Source organism: Coregonus lavaretus (assembly GCF_964263955.1).
Source record: "Coregonus lavaretus genome assembly, chromosome: 4".
Lineage (NCBI taxonomy): Eukaryota > Metazoa > Chordata > Actinopteri > Salmoniformes > Salmonidae > Coregonus > Coregonus lavaretus.
Genome location: NC_139991.1, coordinates 137,502 through 155,819, shown reverse-complemented (window position 1 = coordinate 155,819; position 18,318 = coordinate 137,502). Strand labels below are relative to the sequence as shown.

General features: G+C 40.5%; 1 protein-coding gene across 1 annotated transcript in view; it reads right to left on the bottom strand.

Moving 5' to 3' along the window:
- Positions 1 to 18,033, bottom strand: part of LOC311128331 (TOX high mobility group box family member 3-like) — a gene marked incomplete at its 5' end in the record, with an annotated part of 51,605 nt that extends 33,572 nt beyond the window's left edge. The window contains one exon of the mRNA XM_084160440.1: positions 17,932 to 18,033. Coding sequence (XP_084016566.1) covers positions 17,932 to 18,033 — 102 coding nt within the window. The remainder of the gene's footprint in view (positions 1 to 17,931) is intronic.
- Positions 18,034 to 18,318: the final 285 nt, after the last annotated feature.

Below are 18,318 nucleotides of genomic sequence, written 5' to 3'. Positions count from 1 at the left end.
CTATTGTGGTTTTAGGTGTCATTATCTGAGATAATGCATTGTTTAATCGCCATACAGGAAAGCTTTTCACCACAGTAAATGGGTTTGTTTCAGTGGTAGTAGTGGTGATGGTGGTGTTACTGTACTAGATATGACAGGTGGCTATGGGCTCAGTGACCTGGATCCAGCCCTGTTGAGAGCTGCTGAGAATGGAGTCTTCTCATATTGCTCTGGCAGAACAGACACATTTCTCTATTCCCTGGACACTATTACTGGTTTAACACACTCATTAGAACGGGTTTTGCCTCTGTACACACTGCAAAACAAAGGTACCAGTCACTGTTTGAGGGACTCACTGTAAACTAATCCTCTAATTCTTTGAGAGTAATTGCATGAATATTCTATTTAACTCAGGAGGTTGAACCAATGTTCATAAACCAGGCTACCTTTATAATTTGACACAGGTAGAAAAGCTTCCTGGATTAAAAGTGATAGTATGAAAGTATTCTACCATCCAATGCTTATGTAAATAGATCTGATGTACCAACAAATTATTCCACCAGCAAATTCATTGTGTACAATCAGTAGGATCTGTAGTATTACCTGTTAAGCTTTCATGCTTCTCTTCTTACTCGCAAATCAAAAGTCTTTAGGCTAGTAATGGATTAGGTAAATACCTGTGTCTTTCTCCATGCATGTATTGTAAAGATACAGCTGTAAACTGGCGTGGGTGTACTGCATCTATCAACCCTGTGCTGTGCTGGCTGCATGCATCCTTCCTTTCTATGTATTTTTTCTGATAAGACTACAGTAAGTAGAAACCGACCAGTTGTTCAATCTCTATAAATCTGAGAAACACAAACTGCTGAGCGGTGACTCATATATCAGTCTATTATACACTACAGGGCTGACTGTATTAAACAAATGGATCTGCCTGCAGCTGGAGGAGAGAACCAGTATAGGGGAGCAGAGGTTATTGTCTAATTTCAATCTTGGCTGCCTTCCCAGAGCTCTACCACATTCCAATTTGTGGCTGTGTTGCTTGGCGCTACTGACAGAACAGAGAGAGGTCCTGCTGCAAATACTGTTTGGGTTCGGCTACAGAAATGTGTCTGGAAAACTGACGATCAACAGGTCGGCGCAGATTAACGCTATGACTGGAGCAAATTAGCTGAAATTATGGAAATGCTATGGATAAGGATGTTTTCTTTTGGGTTGTTGAGCGACACATACCTGCCATTTTTTGCCAGTTGTTGTTAGTTGTTACAGTATCTTTCTCCTACACAATCGTTGGGGATTGGTGTGTAAGATCACATACACACCCATTATGGCACCAGAGTCAATGTCAATGCACTGTCTAGCATGTTATGAATTGTTTGTATTCCATAATGAAAGGACAGCTGCAAAAGACAACTGTGGATAAAAAACAGCTGTTTATACCTGCATATTACAGACAATTAGCTATTTCAAATATGTATTTTCCAGCATACTACCCTCCATTCAGCAATTTGACTGACAATTCTTGGCAACAGGGCCTCCAAAAACTAAATAAAATAAGAAAAAATGTATGTTGAGTTTCAGATATTGTTTTCATTATGTGACAGGAGCCATCAAGACTAAGTGCTCTGTTCCTGCTTTTCACTCTATTTACACCTGAAGTCCTAGTTTAACATTTCACTTTTCAAAGGAAGTGTAAGATTATGATACCTACTGTTGAATAATTACAAAGACTTAATCTTCACTATTTATTTCACATCACAGCAGCCAGTGACATTTAGAGAGCTTAAGAAGAAAGCCACACTACAGATCTGTTTAGACACAATGTACAATTATTCCATTCCTCAATGTTAGAAAGAACAGCGAGATCAAAGTGAACCTGAAAATGACAGTCCACAGAGTTAATGGAACCCCACTATGTTTTAGAAGATTACTTTTTTACAGGGAAGGAAAAAAGAGAAGCTTAGCTAGCAAAGCATTGAAAAAGGTGAAGGAGAAAATATATCTCTCTCGCTCTCTCTGTCTCTGTCTCTACGTCTCTCTCTCTCTCTCTCAATTCAATTCAAAGGGGCTTTATTGGCATGGGAAACGTGTTTACATTGCCAAAGCAAGTGAAATAAACAATAAACAAAGGTGAGAAGACACAAAACATCAATAAACATTTTTTCGAATTTAACTGTAAATATTGCACTCAAAAAGGTTTCAAAAAGATAAATACTTTTCAAGTGTTATATTATCAGCTATGTACAGTGTTTTAGTAATGTGCAAATAGTTGTAGTACGAATAGTAGGGGAAGATAAATAAACAGATACATATTGGTGGTATTTACAATGTTGTTTGTGCTCCACTGGTTGCCCTTTTCTCATGGCAACGGGCCACAAATCTTGCTGCCATGATTGCACACTGCGTTATTTCACCTAACAGATATGGGAGTTTATCAATGTTTGATTTGTTTTCAAATTCTTTGTGGGTCTGTGTGATTTTCTCTCTCTCAAAAATATCCTTGGTGAGGCTGACACGTAAAAAGCATGTGACCAATCAAATACAGCCATGACACTTAAAAGCGTGGATTTCCCTCAGGATAATATCAGGCTAAGCATTTGCCTTTACGACTAATGTATGAGCCAATGGTATAACTCCTAAAGTCAGTCATGTGCGCATATAGTACATTACAACCATAAACCAGCATCTGGGTCTGGAATGGAGAGTAGGAGAGTCATGGTAATGTCATTAGTCTATCCAACCCCTTTCAACTGAGTATACTAGATGAAGTGAAATACATTACAATAAGATCATGGTTCAATTAGATTTGTTAGTGTGTTCTAGAACATGAGGATCTACTTATTGCAATGTAGAGGTGCTTTAATGGACAGTTTAATGCTGGGTATCAATGAAGTTGACTACAGAGATGAAGTAGTGTACAGTTTGTATTAAACAACTACTCCAATATATGGTGAAAAAAATAGGATGCATCCCTCTTTCCACACCTAAAAATAACACTGCACATTTGATTTAGTACACTTCTCCACCTCTGAGGCAGCAAGGTCTGCTAAGTGTCTATAGCAAAAGAAGCCATTGATTTCCTCCTTTGATCACAGCTCCCTCAGAGCAGTTTTGTCCCATTTCTAACAGGCCAGGAATCTGAGAAAGGGGTCAGACAGTGACATATGCTGTATTTGAGCCTTGACCTGTATGTTAGGGGCAAATGGGAACCATGCTGTGAGTTTCTGCACCAAAATAAATGAGACAGTTCAGTAAAGGCCAGGTTCCACCATACGTTCTACAAGGAACCCAAGCACTTTCCCCACTGTGTGTGTATGTGTACCAACATGCCTCTCCATTCATCTTCATTAGGCTTGCGTTTGAACTGTTTCTCCACATCTCTGTAAGTATAGAGTCTACTGGGAGCAGCTGCAGCTCCTTCATACTGTAGCAGCCCACATCTTATCTACTCTACACTATCCTACTCACTATCCTTCACAGAAGTCCTTCTTTAAAGACACAGAGAGAGGCATGAATCAACACGCTGTCACAAACTGACTGTCTTTTAAACAGTTGTGCTGGACAGGTGGAGAGAAAACACCACTTTCTTTTAGAGAGAGAGAGAGAGAGAGGGGATACATGCTGTCACCCTGCCTGTCATCAGCCAATTTACCTGGAGAGAGAGGGGCAGATTCAATAGACACAGAGAGAATTAATCTCTTCATTCATGAAGAGATCGACCAAATTAGCTCTCCAACAGTATTGACTGTTTTAGCCCCTTGTTTTTCACAGTTTTTATTAAATCGGGAGCATTACTGCTATCATGCTAGCCCCAAAATCCAAATAAAGGCCTGGATTGGAAAACGATGCAGCCGAGGTTACCATTACACTGGGAAGCAATAATAATCCTGATCTCTTTATTCAAATCTGCCGCGTGTGGATATTCAGTGTGACTGATTAGCCATGGGAGGGCTGCTCCAGCATATCTCTTCTGTCTGTCTGTAATTGAGCAGATTTATACTCTGGAAAAGGATTTCTACTGATAACCCGGCTACACAAGGTTTTCTATTTAATGTACTACTCTTTTTTAAAGGCCTCTCTAAACAGGCAGCCGCACATCGGAAATTGTGATATATTAGTTCAGTGACTCATTCTCACTAGCATCATCTGATGAAATCTTAATCCATATCATTTTAATATGATGATTTGTTAGCCCTCAAATTTGCTGTTGGCTCTCTCTAGCCCACAGACCATCAGACATCAGTGCTGGTTAGGCTGGTCAGTGCAGAGTTGTCAGATCCAGGAATTCAAAGCTCAAGAACAACAATAGCCAGAGGGCTGCCTGACTGGGCTCTAAAAGTCTCTATGTCAGCACACAGTAGCTACAGTATGTTGGTTTGACATTCTGTGTACCAAACTCTGGATGTACTTTATTTTACAAGCTTTACATACCGTGCTGCATATTCTCTCAGTTATGTTAGTATCACTTTCTACAGAGAAACATCATGATAGGCCCCGTGTAGCTCAGTTGGTAGAGCATGGCGCTTGCAACACCAGGGTTGTGGGTTCATTTCCCACGGGGGGCCAGTACGAAAAAGAAAAATGAAAAGAAAAGAAAAATTGTATGTATTAAACTAACTGTAAGTCGCTCTGGATAAGAGCGTCTGCTAAATGACGTAAATGTAAATGATTTTATATTAAAAAGAGAAAAATGATACTGATCATATATTATCATGAGTGTTTTCTCACATAAGTACTGTATGTGGGGGGAGTTAAGTGAATAGAAGTATGTGGTCAAATATGACGAGATGCAAAAAATGACAACAATTTATATTACTAAAACATGTGAAGTCATCACACTGAAGTCTAATAAAGACCATATATTCATTGTAATCCCATATGGGTAATTATGAAAGGAATATGTCCAACCTCGATTTGGGAAACACTGCCAGAAACAGCAATAGTAGCCATTACATTAACTACAGTCTATAGCCCTACTGCACATTTATGATGTAGTGCAGTGAATATCCTTTCTCTCAAATAATATTTCATTCACTTTTAGGAAAAGGGATATGTTGCTTTTATGTTCCCTAAACACCCAATGCTCTGAGGCATGATTTGTCATTGTTATTCAGAACTCGCTCACCTCCACTTAAAACATGATCCTTCTGGAGTCTAATTAAGCACCAAGGTAACTCCCAGGGGGTTCCGCCTTGCCAAAGAAAAACTCTTTGATTTATGTACTCCTTCCTGTTTCCTGCTTAAGGCTTGCCTGTTGTGTTGTGAGAGAGACGTCCCTGCCTGGTGATGAATATGCGGATGGCGCATTTACACTTATTTGTTAATTAGCTCCTGTTAACAATATATTCTCTCTGAAAATGTCAATACCCACAATACACCAAAACAGCCTGTCTGAACATAAGGCTCTCTCTCTCTGTCCTCCTATCGTTTCCCAGTCTCTGTCTTCTCACAATTAAACCAAAAACAATCTGCCTGTATTTGCAATGACACTCCATTGTTGGATAAACTTTGATACCCAGATTAAATAAAATAGTACTTTTGGACGGCAGTAAGCAGCCATCGTGCGGAACTGATTGGCTTTTAAAAACACTAATTAGTACTCAACCTTGTGGCTGTCCAACTGTAGCCTGCTAATGTGAGCGCACACACTTGTGATTTAGCCTCAACATCATGGCTCTATCAGACCTCCGTTTAGCCTGGAGAGATATTAGCACAGCCCACTCTCATGCTGGAGTGTCATGGACCTCTTCATCTGTTTTGAGTAAACAAAATAAAACTGCAACCGGAAAATATGAGGGCTTGTTTGTAGTTAGACATGCTGGAGAAAAACATATAAAGGGAATTTGTGTTTTGATCCGATAACGTGATCTGAAAACCCCTGCACATTAGGCTAGTTCATAAAATGAAAGAGATCCTGGAATTGAATAAATAAGCCTGGTATGTGGTGGACACTGGTGGAAAATGTGTTAATGTTATGAAAACATTGCACATCCTGCATGGTTGATGCTGTATAAGTAATTATTAGTCAATCTGCTGAATGCACTATCCTCAGGCAAAAAAATATATAAACTGTAAAAACAATGTCAATATGCTTAAACTCTTTGAGCATGTCCAATCTGTAAATAATTGGAAAGATGCTTTAATTATTTGAGGGAGTCCACTAGGCTTGGGCGATATACCGTTTATACCATATACTGGGGTATTTCGAAATACAGACGGTATGATTTTCAAAAATACTAAACAAAAACAAATGATATATTAGCTAGCAAACCAAATAATGTATTTGACACATCTTAGATTTCTTATAGTTATACTTAACTTATAGTTATAATCAGTGGTGTAGCACGCACCCCTGCAGTCCCCATGAGGCAGGGGTACCCCCTACCCCCCCAATATATACAAAAGTATGTGGACACCCCGTCAAATTAGTGGATTCGGCTATTTCAGCCACACCTGTTGCTGACAGGTGTATAAAATCGAGCACATAGCCATGCAATCTCCATAGACAAACATTGGCAGTAGAATGGGATTACTAAAGAGCTCAGTGACTTTCAACGTGGCACTGTCATAGGATGCCACCTTTCCAACAAGTCATGTCATCAAATGTCTGCCCTGCTAGAGCTGCCCCGGTCAACTGTAAGTGCTGTTATTGTGAAGTGGAAACGTGGGGGCACCCCTGCCTCGTGGGGACTGCAGGGGTGCGTGCTACACCACTGATTATAACTATAACTTAAGTATAACTATAAGAAATCTAAGATGTGTCAAATAAATTATATCCAGCTCAGGGCTCCAGCTATGCATTTGGTTTGCTGGCTAAGTGACTAGATGTCATGATCAAGCTTCTTGGTTACAGCAGAGACATCCAATCCCCTCCTGGATGAAGATCCCTGTTGCCTAAATTGTTTTGTGGGTCAAAAAGAAAATACAAAAAGAAAATATGTTTTGTGGGGAGGTTACAGAAACGGTACAGAAACGGTGTGAAGGTATGAAAATCGGTATGAAATTCTGCATAACGCCCAACCCTAGAGTCCATATTTGGCAACTAGCAAACTACCAGTCCAACAGAGAACAATATGAGTAATAACTTACAGTAATAGCAGTAATAATGGCCAGCACAATTAAACAGATGAATGTGCTTCATATTTATGTCTGATAAGAGCCAAAGCAGTGGAAAATCACTGAGGTAATTACAGAAAGATAGACGTAAATCATGCTACTCCGTCTAACTTCAGCATATCGCCTCATTAACGACCATCTTAATTCCATTTTATCCACAGTTTATTACAATACTCACTACTCACAGATGTTGGTATACATGCATGAAGCTTCGCTTGGAACATGCTTCAGTAAACAATGCCTTTTTTTCTGTGATTTCACACATCTGGGCCGAGAAAATGTATTATCTTTTGAAGCAATTGTTAATCGCTATATAGGCTAAGTATTGCTTAATTGACCTGTTGAGTAGCAAATGGTCTGGATAAAGCAGTAGGAACATGATCCAAGCTACTGTCCAAAGCTTACACAAATGCTGCTGTTTGCAACAACATCCCAAATCGAGACCTTTGTAACACCAGACAACTGCTTTCAACATACACAAAGGATCTGACATTGGACAGTGACCAATCGCTGGCTCTCTCCAGGAGAATCAATGGAGCGCTAATAGACTTCAGTAAAAACAAACAAACAACAAAGAAATACTTGATTCCTTTAAATGACTGTTGTCATTCAAGCCAGCCACACCTATGTAAAAGGAAGTGTGGTGTGTCAAGGGTAAACCCCGAAGTATTGGTATACTTCAGAAGAACAACTTATGATACTACCTAACAGAGCTATCTTAGAATAGCCCGTAATCTCAATGTCACTAGAACAATCCCAAAGCCAAAGCTATGTAAGGTCTAGGCTGCTCTCCTAGAAGATGCATATCAGAAGCTAATGGAGTCTGCTGGAAACTACAGGGGTGCTGAAGGTTCACCACGATTAGCTTGTGTAACTGCTGAAGGTCAACGCAGCTCTGCTGAGCAGCCACAAGCCTTCATAAAACCATGCAGCGTATCATTATTTTCACAGCGTTTCATTATGGATGGTTAACCTTGGCTAACTCCCCAACTAACGCTTTAATCAACTGTCTGTAATGTCTCTGATACAATGTAATCATTCTGCTTCTACTTCTCATTTATCAGCGGGTAGGAAGGAAAAAGGTACCTGTGCCTCATTAGAGAAAGAGAGAAAAAGAGAGAGAAAAAGAAGAGAACCAGCTCCTTTTCCAGGATCTGCAGGTGTCTGGAAAGACACACGTGAGTAAGCGCTTCCGAAGAGGAGAGAGGAAGGTTCAGGGTTATTGCCCATTGTCGGAGAGATCGTTTTTCTAGAAAGGAATGGAGTATGAAAGACTTGTCAATAGCATGTAGTCTCAGGAGGAAACTAAAGGACTCCTCAATGCTGAGGCCTCTTTCTCCTTGGCCTGGTTCCTACCACTGCCATCCCACACCATAGCCACCTGTGAGGAAGTGTTCACCGGGTTACAGTGCAGTGGGAGTGCATAAAGTCCCACTGCAATGCTGAAGAAATGAGCTCCAACAAAAGGCCTAAAATATCAGCTCCCAAATGTACCAGGGGAATCTTCATAAGACAAATACATTGTGGAACCCTCTCATCAAGTCATCAGTTTGCAAACAATCGGAGGCGGCAACCAGCGACCTCTAAACCCCACAAGAATGGTTGCCAAGAGACAAAAGAGAACTAAACCAACTAGCGGATGATTTTTCAGAGTCTTCTCCCTCCACATCAATACTGCTTTCAGAGATCCAGATGGAGGCTAACAGCAAAGTGTCCCCTTATTGGGCCTTTATTGGAACATCCCTAAATGCAACATTGAATTACGACAGGGGAAAGGGGAGGCTTACTTTTTGTTTAAGATACAGTACTTCTGAGGCCAATAAAAATCACATCAGCAATGAAGCAATCACTGTACAATTTTTGGAAACCATCTACAAAGAGACCACTTTCCAGTTTTAATATGCGTATGAAATAAATATTAGCGCCGAGCCAGATCATGAGAGAAACCATATGTTTCTTGGTGGATTAAAAAAATGTCTCCGTTTTTTCTCTTCCTTACATGAATATAGGCTAGTGCTTTCTACAAAACGTCTACATGTCTTTATCTGTTCTCCAATATATAAAAGTGAACTAATATAAATCTGCACTAAATAGTGATTTACAGTAAATGTGTGGTACATTGAGAACAGATAGGGAAATGCTACTCGGGGGGAAAGTATGTTACGTATCAAAAGATGGGTTCAGAGCGGATATGTGAGAGGGATTTGTGTGGTTGCCAGATGTGTTATTTTATTGAGAGTAATGGTGCACCCCATAGGCTGATACAATCTGACAACAACTTTATGGTTATTGAATATGTTAGAGAGAGTTTGATGTTTTAGTAAAATATCTATGTTTTTCTCTCTCTTTCTCTCTCTCTCTCTCTCTCTCTCTCTCTCTCTCTCTCTCTCTCTCTTCTCTCTCTCTCTCTCTCTCTCTCTCTCTCTCTCTCTCTCTCTCTCTCTCTCTCTCTCTCTCTCTCTCTCTCTCTCTCTCTCTCTCTCTCTCTCTCTCTTCCCTGCTTTGACATTGGGGCTCACTCACCATGTGTCTTATTTCATATGTTGGCATAATGATGAATTGTTTTGGGTTGTACAGTCAAGCACTTTTATTCAGAAAAACATTCTAGGCATCACTGTGAACTGATTGCTTTGGAAACCTGTGTCCTTGGAGCTACGTACTACAGGCAGGAGTTTTAACTAGAATTGTGTACTTGTACACAAAGAAATGAATAAAAAGTATCCATATATGAGATGAACTCTTTCTGACAGAGAGGATACATTATGAATATATCAATAGGCACTACTATCCAGTTAAAGAACAATGGACACAATCAACAATTTAAACACATAAATAAACAACAAGAAATAGAGACATATTCTCCCAAGAACAGCTCTTTGAAAACTCTCAGAGCTAGGCCTACACAGAGCAGAGAGAGAGAGAGACAAGGCCATGTCAACACAGTGCCAGTGTACTGTAGATCTCTGCTACCATTTCATTCCAACATAAATTATGGCAAATTACATTTCCAGGAAAAACAAAGGACTTTTCTGCAATAGAATATTCTTATCATTCTAATGCACTTCTATAAAATATCCAATTAAAATCTGGCAGAGTGTGATGGCGCTTTTCCAATTTGTATTAGCTTTTGAGGAGACTATTAAAGTGTATTTATTAGGTGAAGATTACTTTAAATGCTACAGTATTAATGCTGCAGTAAAATTGGATTAGCAGAGTGAGATTTTAACGTTACCACATATATAACGTTGGGGGAGGGGCGATCTACGATCAATGACTATGACCTTCTGAGGCCAACATGGCTCCCCTATTTCCATAACACTGACTTCAGCTGTTGGCTTGGGGACCTCTGCACTGGTTGGGAAAATCCAGGGGGAAAAATCAAAGAAAACAGTTTGGAAACGAAGCCGTTAAAGTCAATTGGTTCTAAATGTAAAACTGATTATTTATTTACTACTGTATTACAGTAAACAAGGCATAGGTCCAAGTTACATTAAATCACCTATCGAAAAACAGTAAGTTGTTACTGTGGTTCATTTCAGTCTCCCATTTTAACATTCAAATAGATGTTGTATTACTCCATTTTCTGTGCTCTTTGTTCAGCAGGTCTGATGGATATTTGCACACCTGCTGCCATTGTCCTCTCCCTAAAGGACGACCTGGTGGTGACACACACTGAGCATTATGGGAATGTTGCATGGTCGTGGTCGCGCTGTGGGCAGCTGAACAAAGGATAGCTGGACTAATCACCACAGTTTGATTGTGTCTGAAATGGCACCCTATTCCCTATATAGTGCACTTATTTTTACCAGGGTCCTGGTCAAAATTAGTGCATAGGAAATAGGGTGGCATTTTGGATGCACATAAATCTCCTTTGCCTTGTTTGTAATATCTCTCTCTCAGTCCCTACAGCACATAGCTCACTAATGAGGTGACATTTCACACTCACAGTCACGACAATGCACTGCCCTGCAAATTAATGTCATAATAACAGTCAGCAATACCTTGACGAGAAGGAAAACACTGCCTTTCTGAACAGTAGCACAGGCAAAGATTCTAACAATCTACCTTTTAAGTCCCATTCTCTTGACAGGACCTCATATTCACATGTTGAGTGAATGGGGTCATGCATATTTGATTTTGAAAAACGTCACATTTCTAATCTATCTACTAATTAAATCTGTGTTGGATTAAAGGTTAAATCCAGGGGAGATCAGTTAAATGTTTTGATATAGTCCTCCGTCAGCCCATTACGGGATATTAGAAATAAGATATGTGAAAAATGTGATGGCTGCCTCACTGCAACAGTGCTTTAAAAATAAATGTAAGTGTCTTAACTGCAAGGGTAATTATTTATAGGACACAACTTATTGAATCACCCAGCCAGAACTGATTGACTGGTCCTACTGCTTAATTCAGAGTAAAAACAGTTTCTGTGCCACATAGAGAATAAATGATTATCTTTAAAGCTGGAATCCTTAACGGTGAAACTGCCACATCCGTTTGGGATATTATAACACCAAAGAACTTACAGCAAACAATGAACACAAACACAGTTTTTTTGCCTTGAACATCATTGCACGCTTCAATAGAACAGCGGCATATGTAATGTACTGCACAGGAGGTTGGTGGCACCTTAATTGGGAAGGATGGGCTCGTGGTAAGGGCTGGAGCGGAATCAGTGGAATGCTATCAAATACATCAAACACATGGTTTCCATGTGTTTGATGCCATTCCATTTGCTCCGTTCCAGCCATTATTATGAGCCGTCCTCCCCTCAGCAGCCTCCACTGATGTACTGCAATTTATTTTACCACACTGCTCATTTCCATTTGGACGCTGCTCACCTCCGTTTAGTCAACAAAACAAAAACAATAACAATGGCGCTGGGGTGAACAGTGGCGCTGTTTCCACTAATGTGGATTCTATCTTTAATAAGTCAGTGAGGTTGATGCTGTCAGAGATGTAGCGAGACAAAGACTGATTGAAGCGGTTTATCGTGGTGAAGAAAGTAGATCTCGTGGTGAGTTAGTAGACCCTGGTGTGATTTAAAGGGACATGCTAGGCTTGCCTAACGACTCACCCTGAATTTAATTCCTCTGCTCTATCAATCGCTACATACATTCAGTCTGAAGCTGTCGTTTGTGTGACTTCAAAATGAGGGGCGTTGTACAAAACAAATTAATCAGCGATTGGATCTTCTCTAACAAGTCTAACCAATCAGAGTACCAAAGTTAATGATGTCATCATGTAGGCCAGCTCTGGCCCAACCCATCAGTTTCTTGGACCAATCAGAACGGTCAGAATGTGTTCACATTCTAGAAATTGTTGGGGAGAGAGGCAAATCCAGACTCAACGTGGAGAAGAAACATCAGTTGGCCAGAGCGATGTGGATGGGTAGCCAGGTAAACGCTTGGCTGTGGTTTTAAAGCCTAAAGAAGGTCCATCTAGGACCCTTAGGCAGAGGATATGCTACAGCTCAAGTTTCCAGGGTACCACACCTTTGTTAAATGATTCAGAACTTTGACAGTTTAAGCAATACTGGTTAAATGAGGCCTTTCTCTCTCTCATTCACTTGCAGGTGTGTCATGATAAATGACTGTAACCCTACACCGAGCATGACACCTCAGCTCTGAGCTACTACCCTTCTATTATATCTGAGTGCTGTGGAGCTGTAACAGTGACACGGCTGTTGGATTGTCCAGAGAGCAAACAGAACCTTCTGAGACAGTCTCTCTGCTCCGATGTCCATTCTAGCATACTACTTAGAAGGAAGCAATGTATCGGGTATCTATTCTACGTAGTAGGCTAGTGTGGACATTCCAAAATCACATGTTATTTGTCACATGCTTCATAAACAACAGGGGTAGACTAACAGTGAAATGCTTACGAGCCCTTCCCAACGATGCAGAGAGAAAGAAAATAGAGAAATAATAGAAAAATAGATACACAATGAGTAACTTGGCTATATACACGGAGTACCAATACTGAGTCGATGTGCAGGTTTACGAGGTAATTGAGGTAGCTATAAAGTGACTAGGCAACAGGTTAGATAATAAACAGTAGCAGCAGCGTATGTGACGAGTCAGAAGAGTTAGTGCACAAAGGGTCAATCCATATAGTCTGGGTAGCTATTGGTTAACTATTTAACTAACTATTTAGCAGTCTTATGGCTTGGGGGTAGAAGCTGTTCAGGGTCCTGTTGGTTCCAGACTTGGTGCATCGGTACCGCTTGCCGTGCATGCCCATTCCATTGTTTCATTCTAAGTAGTATGCTAGTGTGGATATTCAAACGTAGCAATACTGTGTGAACTCTATCTAAATGCAGCCTGCTGGCTGATGATGGTGATGTGTGAAGAGGTGATGTAATGGAATGGATTTATGAGCATTGGGTGGTGGTTGGATTAAAGATTGTCTTCATGAGAGCTGATCAGGGTAATGGGCTGTGTCAGCATGAGATTTACATATTCAACACCAACCACAGCCTCTCTCTCCAAATCCACCTCGTATAGACAGTCAATCTGTCCCAATGTTGCACACAGGTTCAGTGGACATCAAGACGAGGCCTCTTAAGTGTTGATTTACGTCAGTGTAAAATTCACAAGTGCACACCGAGATACAACCACAAACAGGAGGACTCCCTAGGCGTGTGTGTGTGTGTGTGTGTGTGTGTGTGTGTGTGTGTGTGTGTGTGTGTGTGTGTGTGTGTGTGTGTGTGTGTGTGTGTGTGTGTGTGTGTGTGTGTGTGTGTGTGTAAACATTGCAAGGACTGATGCGTGTAATAGCTTAGATCATCTACAGCTCAGCCATAGAAAGCAGAGAGTATGATCTACTAATGTTCCACCACAAGGCCACCTCTAAAATACAGTATATGACTCACAGTCCCAACACAGCTTCCATAGCAACAACTATTAGTGTCTTCCATGCAGGAAGCTTTACTTGAGCTGATAGAAGTTCAGAGTCAGGACAAAAACGTAAACACTACATGGTTAATCACATACACACATCAGTTTAATTAATGTAGATAGAACCGGATGAATTGGAGAAATTGTCTGAATCTGCAGAGTAACTCACTTGCGGACAGAGTATCCATTAGTGCAGGGTTCCAAGTACTGTACTTCAAGTGAACGAGCTAAAAATAAACTAGCCCAATCTCAAATGGAAAACTGGGTCTTTAATAAATCTGTTGAACTAGGCTTCTGACAAGCTGCAATTAAAATCAGCTTTTCACTTCCTCAACATTTAAACCTTTAAACATGTAACTTCGGTTACATCCATCAACTTTAGAAAACGGCAAAGTAAGCAGCTTCTCGGGGTACCAGCGATTTAGAGTCCTTGTAGTGTTTGGATATGTTTACAATGTGTGTGTGGTGAAATGGCACCAGCTGTGTACACTGACAAGATGCACACGGCCCACTGTGTGTTTGAAGAGCGTCTTAACCCCTTCACTACCACGCCACAGACGGGACAACAAAGACCACGGGAGGCTAGGCCAATCTGGCTGTAGGGGACAATGGGGAGATATTGCCCCAAGGGTTTTCTGGTGTGAAGGGACTGTAATTTAGCATCTCTGAGTCTATTTATGTCCTTTCTGCTTTGTTTCCTATACATATGCAAGGGACAATAGGATCCAACCCATCCTCAATCAGGCTTTTGTTTCACCTACATGACTCATTTAAAGGCTCAATAAAGTCCTAGAGTATGACGACTGCAGCTGCATCCTTCCATCCTCATGTGTTATGCTGTGAATAACTTCCCATTCGTTGCTCTTACAGTGTGTGTAGTCTCTTACGTATGACAGACGAGTGGTTGATACAACTCAAAGTTGAAATATAATCCATTGATAAGTGCTTCCTTCGATAAGAGGAAACATATCCATTTGGTACAGTCTCAGAGGCCATTTGTCATCAGAGCCAATCAGCTGTTACTATCAATCCTACTCAGTGACACACACTTCCTGTTTACAGCGGTTGTCATTGAAAGGATTCTTGGAAGACAATCATTCACTCTTCCGTAATGACACCTTTTAAAACAACAGAAAAGTATGGCAACGGACAGCGGCGACATTCAGTCAATCACAGTTAACACAATGTTAATGCATATTGCAGACTCTTTGGATGCACCACCTAATCAACTCAAATAGTCTTCATCTGAACATAGCCATCCACAATGTGTAATCACTTACTGGCAGTATTAGTAATAGCTTCACAAACTACAACTCTGTAGTAGTGGCACTTCTGCAGGTGCAACCCATTCCTCAGTTACATCTGGTAACGACCAACTAATTACCTCTAGCAGTGCAGCTAATTAAATGTATATTAAATCTAAAACATTATTAAACTTCAGGGGAGTATAGCACAGGACTATAAATGTGCCAGTAACAGGGGGGACCCATGCTCATGAACAAAGGCATTTCAGTCAATCAAACGGTCAAATCAAACCTGACTTTGAGACATGCTAAATGTTAACCAGTACAGTTGAGAAAATACCAATGAAGCTCATAGCCTTTAGTAGTGTCCGATCTGAAGAACTTGCCCAGTTATGGAGAACACAAACTGTCCCACGGTTTAAACCAAGGAGGGACATATAAAAGACTTTTGTGACAGAAAAGGAGAGAAAATACACCCTGATGACCAAAAATAATCTAGGCATGTATTCATAAGGTTTCAGAAGTGAAGCCGGGCTTCTTGTAAATTTCACTGACTACGACCACATGTGCTCAGTATAAACCAAAAAGCCAGTAAAAACCCCAAGTCATTATCCCAGATAAATCGAATGCAATGTAAGACTGCACACAATTTCTGAAGTACCAACTACCAACCAATCAGTGGCTAAAAAGAGTCCCTGTGGGTATATACCCTTAAACATAGTTGCCTTGTGTCCCAGCTTAAATCAAAGTGCTTTTACCAAAGGCACCCTGCTGAGACAGCCCTGTCATACACCTGAACACAATCCACACCATTAAATATTAAAAAGGTAGAGAATAATATGTAGCCTAGATGAAGTGTGCTTTAAATCAGCTCTTAATGACATTTTTCATCAAGGGTCCGAGGTTCAATTCTACTAGATTACTAGCAGCTCATTTTCCTTTGTAAAGTACATGATATTAACATATTCCCCTCATCTCATTGCCAAATCATGCTTGGATTCATTAGTCATGAATCATGATGACTGTAGTACCTAATTAAGTTTGTGCCACTCGTTTGGATGTTTCTGTAGATTTAAAAGAATCTGTGATGTCTGAAAGTGCCTCTGGGCCCCGTTGTCATTCAAACTGAATGATTTCCTCAGACAACATTTTGAGAGGGTGTTACTGTTTATACAGCACATTGAGTACCCACTGACATTGACCAAGGCACTGTTACAACTTATCGGAGTGGGAACTTGACTTGAAAACTATAATAAATGTAAAACTCTGTTATCAACCCAGTTAATTTGAGTCTCTACAACTTGAAAACATCACACATCGTCTGGATGACTAATGTTTCCTCTCAATGAGTTTGGTCAAATCAGTTTGGGGATGATGCGTCTTGCATTATGCAAACACATGCAAATCTCTCTTTCACTCAGCATGCAGAGGCTTCTGAATTGGCATGTGATATGTGGTTTGTCATGAGACATGTTGCAGGGGGAGTGCTTCATGTCTTCTCCCTCTCAGACTACAATTGCATTTTGGCCTATTCCTGACATAAAGTCTATTTCCTTTCTCAAATTTTGGCCCAGGGAGTTTTCAAGCAGACACAAGACACAGTCAAACAAATGTGGTTGCACTTGGGAGCTTTAACAAGCCAGGGCTATTTGGCCAAGCAGACGCAAACACTGCTCTGGTCTCAGATTGTTCTCAGACAGGATTATAGTACGTTTTCTACTGGTTCTCAGAACAGTTTTAGAGGATGTTCTGGGAAAAAGTCTGGAGAGCAATTTGATACAGACTGTCTCTCTCTTTTGGCAACTTACCATACTTTCACATCCTGAAGATGTTGTCAAATACAGCCATTATCCTTTTCAAAACAAATACTCCTTTGTGTTTGTGACACAAAAATACCAAATATCTGCTGCTGGTTGTGTACCAAACCACCTGTCTGTCTGGGTATAGGGAATATTTGTGTAAGGCTATCTCAATTAGGATAACCCTACTAGGTACAGTATGACATTTTTTCAAAACACTGCAACACATCAGTAAACAGAGACATATTCTCTGTGAGCAAAAGAAGGGATCATGATCTGAAACAACAGCAGTTGAATCAGACAACCCACTCACTTCAAGGATAATTAATGCCTTTCACAATTCATGAATTGCCCTGAAATATGACCAGCTCTATTGGTATTGGCATCACTTCATCATGTGTCTTCGTTTAATCTAAAACATATGAACTGCATGTTGATTGATGATGTAGACTACAAGTTCCAGGTGGAATTATAAACACTGCCCATTAAATGATTAAATTATTATGGATCAAGTCACTTTTTAAAGGCTCTGTCACACATGTATTCAAGTTGATCACTCATTGTAAAGTAGCAGAGTGTCACTGCCACCTGGCATGAATAGATTACTCTGCAAGAGATAGGATACCAAAACTTCGTCCAACAGAGAGATGTGCTATACGAGAAAGCATTTCAACGCGTAAACATTATGGCATGCAGAACTCCAGCACCAAAGGAAGATGGTAACTTGCCTAATTGATACAAGTGTGTAATGCACTGGTAAAACGACCTCTTGTCTTTTTGTGTTAGTCTGTCAGTTTATCAGTCTGTCCGGACTCCGGAGGAATGGTGTTTGAATACAGTGTGCAGAAACAAGATAGAAGTACGCAAAAAATGTAGAACACAATTGCTCACCTTATTATAGTTGTAGTAGCCCAAACAGTGGGAAAAATCCAGGTTTGGTGGGTCTCCTGGAATAGGATTTCCTCCGGCAATCGGATAAAACCTTACATCCATGATGTATCAGGCAACAGCGCAGCTGTACTGTGAACAGAGCTCAATTTGTTTCTACCTTTTTACAATCCACGCGCACAGTGAGAGAAAGGCGGCGAGACGGGCAAGCTTTATCGGGACCGTAAGTAAAATAAATAGAAAGGGGGATAAGGGGTAAGGGGTAGAGCACGAAGTTTTGTTATTCCTCTTCTACTCGTTGAAGAAGCTGTTCATAGTTTTGAAACCTAAATAACGGTTGAGCTATGTCCAAGCTCGTCCTCAAGGCTTATGGTATCTGCGCCAAGCCGT